This window comes from Odontomachus brunneus, unplaced genomic scaffold (assembly GCF_010583005.1).
Source record: "Odontomachus brunneus isolate Ranch 3 - 2012 unplaced genomic scaffold, Obru_v1 Obru_scaffold_004, whole genome shotgun sequence".
Taxonomy (NCBI): domain Eukaryota; kingdom Metazoa; phylum Arthropoda; class Insecta; order Hymenoptera; family Formicidae; genus Odontomachus; species Odontomachus brunneus.
This window is the reverse complement of record NW_022639454.1, coordinates 4,408,078-4,419,565: the sequence shown is the minus strand read 5'-3', so window position 1 is coordinate 4,419,565 and position 11,488 is coordinate 4,408,078. Positions and strand designations below refer to the sequence as shown.

General features: G+C 46.0%; 1 protein-coding gene across 1 annotated transcript in view; it reads left to right on the top strand.

Moving 5' to 3' along the window:
* Positions 1 to 11,488, top strand: part of LOC116846766 (probable G-protein coupled receptor Mth-like 1) — a 192,015-nt gene that overhangs the window by 71,131 nt on the left and 109,396 nt on the right. Inside the window, exon 4 of the mRNA XM_032821030.1 lies at positions 780 to 858. Within this exon, the coding sequence (XP_032676921.1) occupies positions 780 to 858 (79 nt within the window). The remainder of the gene's footprint in view (positions 1 to 779; positions 859 to 11,488) is intronic.

The window sequence follows — 11,488 nt, the reverse complement described above, 5'->3', positions numbered from 1 at the left end:
TCTCTCTCTCTCTCTCTCTCTCTCTCTCTCTCTCTCTCTCTCTCTCTCTCTCTCTCTTTCTTCCTCCCTTTTTCTCTTCCTTCTTCATCCCACTTCACCATTTTCCCCCAAAGTTTTCTCCTGACCCTTTGCCTGTCGCACGCTCGAAATTTCCCTTCTCTGCGGGCAACCAGTTTATGAATCTTTGAGAAAGCATCTAGGAAAACCAACGGCGCGATCTTTGTTCTGAGAGCTCGTTTACCTGCTACAAAGTGCCTAGAGTCTGCTAGGAGTCGGGATAAATGATCAAAAAGGGGATCGGTGCTTGGGATTCGTGAGTGTTGAAATACGAATTGATGCGAGATTTTTCCTGTTTTCAGCAGAGAAAGCTGCTATGCAACTGTTGTGCAATTCGTGAATCTAATTAATATATGCTCTTAGATTCTACCTAGATTAAGAGTGTAGATTCACCAATTAGATTCACAAATTTCATAACAGTCGCAAAGCAGCTTTCTCTGATGAATGCAGCCATTGTTACGCGAATGGTATGCGCGAGCAAAAACACATTCAACTGCAAAGAATTCAACAAGACATGCACAATAGTATAGATAGAATACATCTGATTCTCGCTCCCTTTTTTCGATCATTAAAGTTCGATATCTGCGACTAACGAAGCGAAAAGTTCTCTGACGTCGTACAATATTTTTGTAAGGGATGGGGAGCCAAGCTCTTCTCTTAAGCTGCTTTAAGCATTTGCAAAACTAGCAATAACGAAGCCTGTTTTCTTGTTATGTTTCCAGCGATCATGGCGCATTTCTTCTTCTTGGCTGCCTTCTTCTGGCTGAATACGATGTGCTTCAACATCTGGTGGACATTCAGGTATGTCGTGATTTATTTCCCATCTTCTCGCTCTTTTCTCAAGAGACGAGTGCGTCTTAAAATATGCCTACGACATGCGCTTGATAAATTTACAAGAAGCCACGATGCTCTTTCGTCGTGTACGGACTAATACGCTCGTGAGAAAGCGGAAGAGTAATTGCAGATCCGTAATTAATTATGCTCTCAACCAAGAGAGCAAACCTTGAGAGCGAATAATTTCCAATTACAACATAACAGCCCGAGTCTCGCGAATGCTGAGATTCGTTTCTCTATTCTCGTGTTTTTGCTGACTCGGATTACAACGTTATCAATCTTACGCGACAGTATTTAATTAATATAGCTCAAAATGGACAAAAGGGAAATACGATAGGTGGATGCGACATCGATCGATAACTCGTTTACGTAACGCTAAGGTATCTTCTTACGGTCGGTTATTTGATAAGATCTTTACAAAGCGTGTCTTTGATGGTTCAACGAGCAGGTAGGAGGAACCTTTTGCGGATCTCGTGTCTCGGATATCTGAAATTTCAAAACTGATGATTCATAGGTTAGGTATCCTCGGAGGGTCTGGCAACATCACGCCGTCGGCCTTCGTAGATTTCCGGAACGCGTGGAATGCCCTTTTCCTTCTTTTCACGACGTTAACGCTGAAAAAGTCACAAGAAAGAATACCTAGAATCCGCGCGAGCATTCCACTTGGCGATTCATGTTGCACGATAGAATGCGGATACGCGCGTAGAACCGCTACGAGAGTGGACGCAACGATTGTTATAAACAGTGATCAAGCGTCTCGCATAGAAATTTCCCAAGATTTCCCTAGAGATGCAGCGCACAGATTCTGATTGGAATGGGACAAATTTATCTCAAAATTGATTATCCCACTCTGATACTCTATCAATTCGGAATCCCATTTTTATCCCAAATATGAATTCGCTATCTAGAATCGAGATAAAATATAGGAACTAGCGCATTTTTTCAATTGGTAAAATACTTTTAGTTTAATACTTTTGGTTAAATATTTTTATGTTGTAAAGTTTATGTTGTATTTATGTTATACTTTATGGTATCAAAGAGGAAATCCCACTTTTATATTAATTATTATATTTAGTAGAATGAAATATAAAAAAGATATTTTTAAAATACTTTGAAATTACTAAATAACAAAATTATTTGAAAGTCAATGTTTTATTCAATTCTCTACACGGAAAAAATTGTTGTTGGATTAACCAAAAGTATGGACAAAACAGAATTCTAGTTAATTATGAGAATTCTATTCAAGTCAATAAGATTCTGGTTAACCAAAATTTGCAACTGTTCAAGTTGAAGTTCTTATTAACTAAAAATGAATTTAAATTGGAAACCAGAAAAAATATTGAGAAAACTTTGGAGATTTCTAGACTTAGAATCGCATGTTTGTAACATCATATTTCTGATCAGAATCCATAATTATTTTTATAATTATTTTGGGAATTCGAGCTGACTCCCAATTAGATCCTAAGAAATTTTGTATGGGGTTATTAAACGTACGTTATGTCCTCAACGGGATTCCGTGCTCGCGCAGGTACGAAGGGATTTTGGATTACCACAAGATCGGATAGTCGTTTAGCTTGGCAACGTTCAACCGGAAGTTAGTCTTTCTCTCTCTCTCTCTTTCTCTCTCTCTCTTGAAGAACTGAGATAAACGTTTATCGTTCACGCCTCGTGAGAGGGTTTTAGCGAGCAGATTTATCGATTCGCCGTACACCTGTTCGCGGTACAACGTCGCTTTTAACTCCTAGTAGAATAATAAAATACCTAATTATCTCGACGAATATCGACGCGCGCGAATAATGGCAGAATAAAGCCTAATTAACGCGTCGCCTCATTACGGCTGCCAAAATAATTATACAATGCGAATAAATCGCCCGTACGCAAGCAAACGATTATAATTGAACTAAATTTCAGGCGAGCTGTGCTCGTTTCTTGCCCGCGGCTCGTTGCCCGCCGCAACTAATTAAAGTCCACTCAGCCATGCGTAATTATAAAAACTACTGAGTCGCGGCCGAGAATGCGAGCGAATCGCGTGCGCCAATTGCATCCTCGTGGACGATTGCTCGCGGGAAATTCGAATGAAATGTTTCGGTCAAACCTCAATGGAAAGTTCTGGTTTAGACAGTCGAAAAAATAACAGACTTTTACGAATTCTTTTCAGAGAAATGGATAGAGACATCGAGAGTTTTGATCATACTATTTGTTTTTGTTTCAAGTATAAAAAAATTATTTTTATTTGTAATTCTGTCGTCTAGATTTTTTATATTGAGTGCGGTGCAGCTAAACGCCTCTAACAAATAGACAATATTACATGTCGTATAATAATCCGACACAAATGGGATGTAAAAATTTAAGAAAAAATATCAAATTTGCTGGAGAATAAATTTTTTTTATATAGAAAGTTAAAATTTAATAAAATGATGACACTTCGAAGTCACAAATAATCTAACATTTTTTTTTAATTAATATCTTGGAAAAAATATAAATTTTTCAAAATTTTCTAGAGGGAGCAATTTCCCGAATGATTCATTCTCTAGAAAGTTTAATACGGTTTTTTTAAATTCTTTAATTCCTTTTTTCAGATTATTGCACGAGCTGCAATATAGTCTATCAATTAGAGGCGTTCGGCAACAAAACCTGAATGAAAATTCCAATTTTCGTTTTAATAATTTTTACATTAAAACGCCCATGATAAAAGAAACTTTATATTGACTTTTTTACACATTTCTTTGAAAAAAAAATTCATAAAAATCTGTTATTTTCCGGCTGTCTAAAGTAGAATTATCATTTGACAGCAGCGCACGCTACGCGCCGTGGAAAATGCGATCATACGTCGTGAGTCATAATTGAAAGGCGCGTAACAAGCATGATCATTACGAGCAGATCGCCATCGTGATGGGAGAAGCTCGTCGAGGGCAGAAGGAGGCCATCAAGGTGAGAGATCGGATCAGGATCACTCGGTCGACTGGTTAATGCGATGCAACACGGTCACCATAACGGGTCTCTCCCTCGGCTTCCTCCCAACGTTCGTTTCACGCGGTTCCTTTCTCTCTCTCTCTCTCTCTCTCTCCCTCGTGCGCAAGTCACCTCGCGGTGTGCTTTTTGCACGCTCGTTTCTTCATGTGTTATTTCCACCGGATTCTACTCGATCGGGCTTATCCGCCGTCTGCATCTCGCCACGCGCGATTATCCACGCTCGCAGCTGGACACGTCGATTTATGACAGCCGGTCCGAGTACGGACGCATCGAAAATACTTTCAGTGCAACCAGGAGAGCCATGAATGCTGAAGACAGCCTCGACGCGCACTCGAAACGATTCCCGACGCAATTCGCCATCACGGTGATGAATCGCCTCGCGGAAAAACTCGCGCTTCCATTCGACGCGCGCAACTCGTTTCGGGTCGAAGGCGCGCTTGAAAATTTTGGCACAAAAATCGTCGAGTAACGAACAATCGCGCGCGGAGCAATGCACACGTGAGCTCGATAAATCTTCGTCAATCTTCAAGCAGGATCGTAGCGGACAGAAGCGCGTAAGGACAAGCAGCTCGGGCTTGAAACGATGCCAATCTGATATCGCGCTGCAACGAAGTCTCCGAATCGCCATCGCGCCGCTAATGCACCCCCTCTGGCTTTTCTCGCAACCGCCTTGGGACTTGCGCGTCACCCGCGCGTCTCTGTGTGTAACCGAGAGATATACAACGCGCAACAATGATGCTAATAACACTAACTGCCAGCGCGTAACCAACGCCAAGCATCGCAGGGGCTCCGTGGCGTGGGTGGCGGCTAAAAATATTTAAACGCGCGGTTTAAGCCACCGCCACCGCCGTTGCATTTGCATCAACGGCCCTGACTTTTCACGACCGCGGTTCGACGAACTTGCACTCGCTCTTTCTCTCTGTCTCTCTCTTTCTCTATCGCGCGGCACTTTTATCCCTATTTCGCGTCTCGCGTATATAGTATGTATGCGCGATACGCATGTACGCGCGCATACATGCACACGCACACATACACACACACACACACACACACACACACACACACACACACGACCAAAACTGTCGGCGACACGTGCGCCCGTGTTGTATCCACTTGTTGAAGTGTCAGCGGCACGTTGCGTTCACGGTGGACTGCCTCGGCTCCGTGATTTTCGAGCTGGAAAATTATCCTGATGTCATTTGCGGCTGTGTGCGCGCGCGCGCACGCGTTTCTGCATGGTCGTTGCGTTGTTGCACTGACCATCGTTGCATTACTGATCTCTGTATTTTTTTTCCTTACGGCCCGCCGACTCGCGCCCAACGATGTTCATCTATCGTTTCGCTCTCAACAGCCGATTGCGTTGAGTACGCCGTATGGAGGCATTATTGCTCGACTAACGAGCGGAAATCGTTGACCCGAACTCGTGATTTTGTTGAAATAAAATAAAACAAGAGAAAGAGAGAGAGAGAGAGAGAGAAGAAAAGGTAGCACGTATAAACGAGCCAACGCGCAAATAACGTTGCGCGTATTCCACATTCACGCCGAATCGATACATTTTAAATGTAATCCCCAGACCAAAGGGCTGTCCCTTTTGACAGAGAGGAACACGTTTATTTAAACGGCGGGCGAAAGATTAAATGCCGTGGAGCGACGCGAAATGAAATTTCGGGGGAAGGGAGGCGGGGAGGGTGATGCCGGTCTCTGAGGAATATTTTGCCGTTGAAAAAAACATTTCTTTTTTCTCGCAGCTTTATTTACAACAAAGATATTCGACCATTCGAAAAGTGACTGTGCGTCGCGCGTTATCTGACGCTCGAGCGAACGTGCCTCGTGCGATCCGTCCATCCGATATCGCCGTGAGTTCGCTAAGATTCCAATTACAGTCGAGCGAAATGACTATGACATTCGACCGGAACGATGTAATCCCGATAATCGGAGTACTCGGTATAAATCCGTCCTTAATGAACAGACACGCGCGCGCGCGCACACATTCCCTATCGTTTCGGTTTACACGTCTAACAATATATCCGCGCCCGCGAACACGCTGTCGCGCGCAATGTCGAGCACGGTACATTGAATCGGCCCGACTGATTCCTACTCGTGTAATTTTCTTGCACCCGGCTTCCGCGACGGCAGCAAGCGGAGCATTCGACGCTGCCTCTCGCACCAATTAGCAGTACTTGCGACATTACACCGCCAATGAGAACCCGATGCCATCGTCGTTACGTTTAATTGCTCGCGAAGGCCGTGCCGGGAGCGTTTTCCCGTGCGCCGAGGTTCTTGCGTGCTTTCCGCTTCTCGATGCTCCACGCGTTGCTCTCTTATCCCCCCTCCCCTTCTCTCTCTCTCTCTCTCTCTCTCTCTCTCTCTCTCTCTCTCTCTCTCTCTTTCTATCGTCTCTATTTTCTGAGAAATTGTTCAATTACCCAACATCTAAGCGCAGCTTCCCACGGTCACTGCAACCGCCAACGCGACGACGATGCTCCGCGGCGTGACCTCGCCGTAGCTCTGCGACGACGTGCACTTAGCGTTGCTTCTCTAAACGAATTTGCATTCTGGTAGTCGCATCTGCCGGGGCAACCCTCTAAGCACGTCCACGCATTTTTCGCGAAGGGCACGCTCAGCGCACTCGCTGCCTGGTGAACGTTCCGTAGCAGCGGCGCGCTTATGTAACTCACGAGCGCACGCAACGCGCGCTCGACGCACGCGGAATGTGATTGTTAGCGATAATGCATTTCACCGAACGGGTTCTACATAGCAAAATGGAGGAGACGTTTTAATGAGAGAATGAGAGCGCGAATTGTATCGGTTTCTCCCTGGGTCGACTCCGCGCATGAATACGCGAGTGAAATGTACTTTCGACGGTTAAGGAGGATCGCGGAACGCCGCGCGCGCGCCCGAAGAAACAATGGGCGACGAAATATCATTGCCGGTGACATTAGTCGAGGAGCGATGTATCAATTATTTGGGTAAAATTGTCGAGCCATTAACGGTGGCCGGGCGGGAGAACGATGCGCGAATTTCGCCTTTAACTCGTGGTAACACAATCAGTCATTGTCGGCGACGAAGGAACTAATCTCAATGGCTAGCCCGCGAAACAATGGCCGATCCAGCCGGCGGAAAGCAAAGACAAAGGCTGCGTGTGTCGTCGCCGCGAGAAACGGTCAAGTGTTTTGCCGTGCGTATCTATGTGCGCGCAGTTCGTTAAGGTCTCTTCTGTTCTCCCGAGAACTAGCTCATTAACTTCGTTTATCTCGGCCTCGATAGCAGGCCAGGGCTCGATTTCTTCGGGCCTCGCGCGCGCCATCACGCGTGCGTTGCGTGACTCCGGTGCTTATAAAAAAAGAGAGAGAGAGGGGGAAAAAATCGCGGATAAAACACACATCGGCCGATAAAAATGTCGATATTAATAATTCAAATAGACGTCTCACACAACGTGAGACAATCGATGGTAGAAAGTGTACAATTCTTTTTCATTGCATTTACGAAGCAAACGAATTAATCGTTAAATGTACAACAACGTAAATTCCTTTGTTACAGCGATTCCATTGATGCAACGACAAATTTACTAAAAGTCGCGATACAAAAATTACAGTTCGAGGAAAAGATTAAAGAATGAGAGAAAATGACAGAGACCTTTATAAGATGGAGTAGTAAAGTTGCTGCAAAATTTACGTATCGCGTATACACCTGGCTGGGTGAATCTGGGAAGGAAAATATGCGCGAGCGCGTGAGACGCGTTTAATCAGGAATTTAATCAGGAATCCAGTCGGTCCGAGTCCAAGCTGCATTTTTCTTCAGCGCAACGAGACGCGACTAATTTCCGAGATGACAGGGTGCGCCCGCTAATGTCACGTTTATTACGTATTAACTGCAAAATGCCAGAGTCGGAAGGATGCTTCGACTACTGAGGGCGAGCTATGATGAGATCGTGATTAAGTACGTCGGACAGTTTTATCACGTGGCGACCGCGTCGTAACGACGGCTGATTGAGCTCCCCTTCGCACCCTCTAAGAGCGACTCGTTATCCATCTTGCCTCGTTCGACGGAGTCATCTGATTTTTCCGTCGCGTTCTCTCCCCGCGTCTTCTCCGATTAATCTACTTCCGAAACTCCGCGTCGACGATCGCCGGCATCAGCACGACGAATTTCTCGCGAGATATTATATTCGCGCCGCGAGGATTGGCCTCCTCTTCTCCGTGGCTGGGCCGCCTTTCATTTGTCGATCTCTCGTTTCTAGAAGAGCGTTTCGCCGCTATAAATAGATCGATTCCCGTCCATTGACGGTTCGTACGGAACGTCGAAGCTGATGCCAAGAGGAACGTGACCCAAATATCCGAAACTGTGCCTCCGCGTGTGCGCTCATCGAATTTCGCAACACAATGGCCTTCTTGTAACTACAACGTATCCAACCGGTCCATCAGGATCGACCGGCCTCTTGCTGGTGGATCATGTCCGCGCGGATATATGTAACCCGATCCTGTCGCGAATCATCCATCTTCTCATCACGCAAATAATTTCCCGCGAGAACCAGTTACAGAAGAAGACCCGGGGTAACCTTCCCGAGTATATACACGGATAGTTTGTTTCTCTCCATGCGCCGAATCGAAAAATATGGATATCGGGGAAAATGTATGACTGCTAGGAGAACTTGTTTCCATGCTTGGCGACGTCTGCCCTTTGCGCTTTAATGGATTCTGCATTTTCTTATTGATTTGTTGGATTTTGGATAATTTGTCGAATTCCTGCCTCCTGCTATCAGTCGTTTGTTACTTATTTAGCTCTGTTCAATAATTGAGAGCGCAGTTACATATTCTCTTGGTAATTATAGGATTTGCAGAATTTGCCAGAAAACAGAAGATCTATGAGAATCAATACCTATTCATAAGCTCCTGAATATCATGAGATATACACAGGGCGGGAAAACAATAGGAGGCCCGAAACACGCTCGCGGTGGAACGCGAAAATACGATGGAACAGCACGCGAACGATATTGGGTAATAATTGCATTTGATGAATAACCCGGCGCTATTTGTCAAATAAAATTGTGTCTTTATGGCGAAAAATATTGCAACGCAAATGAGTTTTTCGGAAATGAATTGAAAAGAAAACGGCTTCGAAGAAGCTATTGGTGCGAACAGAGATGATGGACGGAATCATTTCTCTTCCCGAGCACTATGTAGAGTTCTCGTTCGTTCAGTCGCGTCGGATTCGCGAGCAATTCGAAATGTCGAAGTGCACCGATACTTTCCCGGCGATCCTCGAGCGGCGTCTCACCATTTGGACCGGTATTTGAGATCCCTCGCGCCGGGCAAAATCAACAAGAGCCGGGCTCGCTCGTCCGGAATACAGCGAACTTGGTCTGAATGGTGAGATGCTCGCGCGAAGGTCCGTGGCTGCCGCAGTTGCAGGCAAACGCGGCGACCATGGTCAAACCGACGGTCCACGACCGCAAACGCGACGGTCAGCGAAAGGGGGAAAGAGAGAGAGAGAGAGAGAGAGAGAGAGAGAGATATATATATCTCGTTGCAACGAGGTCTCGAGGATCCGACCGACGAAGAAATTCGTGCCAAGCCGAGTCCCGAAGTACGAAGTCGAGCGGTTAAGCTAATTTAGGGTCATGGACGAGAAAGGAGAAGCGCGCGCCGTCTCGAGAGCTATCGAATCCGGTCGGCGAGATCGGGCAAAAGGAAATCGCGCGTACAGGTATTCGATTCCGGGGACGAACCGCCGGGAATTATTCCGCCGGATGTGTAACGAACCGGATGTGTAACCAGCTCCAGACGTTCTTGGCAACAATGAGCTTCGCCGTCGTGATACTCTTGGTGCAGGAGTACCAATAACACCGGTACCTAGCTCTGGGCATTCCCATTGCTGCCCTCGTTAAATATTAATACCTAAACTTTCGATATAGAACACACAGGGTAGCGTCTGACAATTCCCCGTGACACACACCCCCGTTTTGTGCAAGTAGAATTCATTAGACTGAGCGCAGAATTTCTCTACCGTTTCGCAAACAATCACGTGTAAATTTTGTGTTATTAATATCACGCGCGATGCACGGTAGATGAGCTGTGATGACGACGTCTGCCGTCGTGTGCTTGTACATTAGGTCGAACAGAAAAGTCCTCTACCGTTTTGCGAATAACTACGTCGATTTCTGGTTGTTGCCTAAAGAAGATCGGTGCATTATCGCACAAAATCGTACACCAATGCTGGATATATACATGTATTCTACGTTAAATATTCTAGTTTAAATATTCGTATTTACGAACCAAAAGAATTCCCAAAGTCAGTTTAGTGCAATTAACAGAGAAATATTAATACGTTAAAGCACTTTTACCTGAATTCTCGCGCGGGACGCAAAGTAATTTGCGACGCGCGAAATGTCACGGCACCAGCGGGACATTGCCAGCGGCGTTTGCAGTCGATTTATCCGGCGTCGTTCATTCTTTCTTTCTTTTTACAAGCTTTTTTACAACCTGTCGCAACTCCTCATAATTTCGTGTTACGCAAAAGAGAGAAGTTATGCGTCGTATTAGCGAATCATCTGGAGAGGGTTAACGACTCCGACGGGTTCTCTCTTTTCTTCTTCGCGGGACTGTTCGTTACGCGTTAGATAATGCATGCAAATTGCGTTAACGTAACGTGACTGCCGGTTCTAAAAGCCGGGGGACCTCGGCCGGTTTGCTAGTCAACGACCTGCCGCCGCTCGTGTAAAGATAGACGAATCGTCGTTGCGCTCACCGTCGCGCAGCTTCCATCCCGGCCTATTATGCGACTGTCGGGTGCGACGGTGGTGGCGCGAAAATGCCCGCGGGACCGCGGCAAATCGAGTGAATCACGCGGTCCTTCAGGATTCGGAACACGTGTTGCCGCTCGGTCCGTCGGATTTTTCGAAAACCGCTGCTGATATCCGATCTCCAGCCCGCGTCGCGTCGTCGGACTCGATTTGTCTCGGCGTCGTTGTTTATTATGCATGAGTCATTTGATTCTGCTTTCACGCATCCGAACACAGCGTTGCATTCTCACGAAATCCCGCGTGAATGTTGTCCTCCCGCGAGAACGACGCGGGCGGCTCGTCACCCCACCCGTAACCCTCGCCGAAGTTTCGACATTTGACATATCTCCAAAATTCCGAGCTTCGAATGAAAATTGAAATGAACAGAATTAACCTTAGAGCCGAACAATGCTGCATCGTTCGTCTTATCTGTCGTCCCATTACCGTCGTCTCATTTATTCGTGCATTTCCCGGCGGCGCCTGGCCGCAACTTTCGTACAACTGAAATTAATTCGCGTAGATCGGGAATTTGCGTGCCGGCGTCGTTATTTCGCCCGCGAGATCCTCGATAGCGCGCCGGCAGACACGATTATCTCGTAAAGTCGGAGGATATTAATATGAAATAATGCACGGCGCAAATGTCTAAGGATATAAATAATTGGTCGATAATTGAAACACTTGTGTTGCCAACGTTTCACATTAAATCTCTCCTCGCGCTGTGCTAAGTATTGAAATACTAGTGCGACTCGTCTTCCAACTTACCTCGTTAGCCACCGTGGAGAGTTTCTCTCTCTCTCTCTCTCTCTCTCTCTCTCTCTCTCTCTCTCTCTCTCTCTCTCTCTC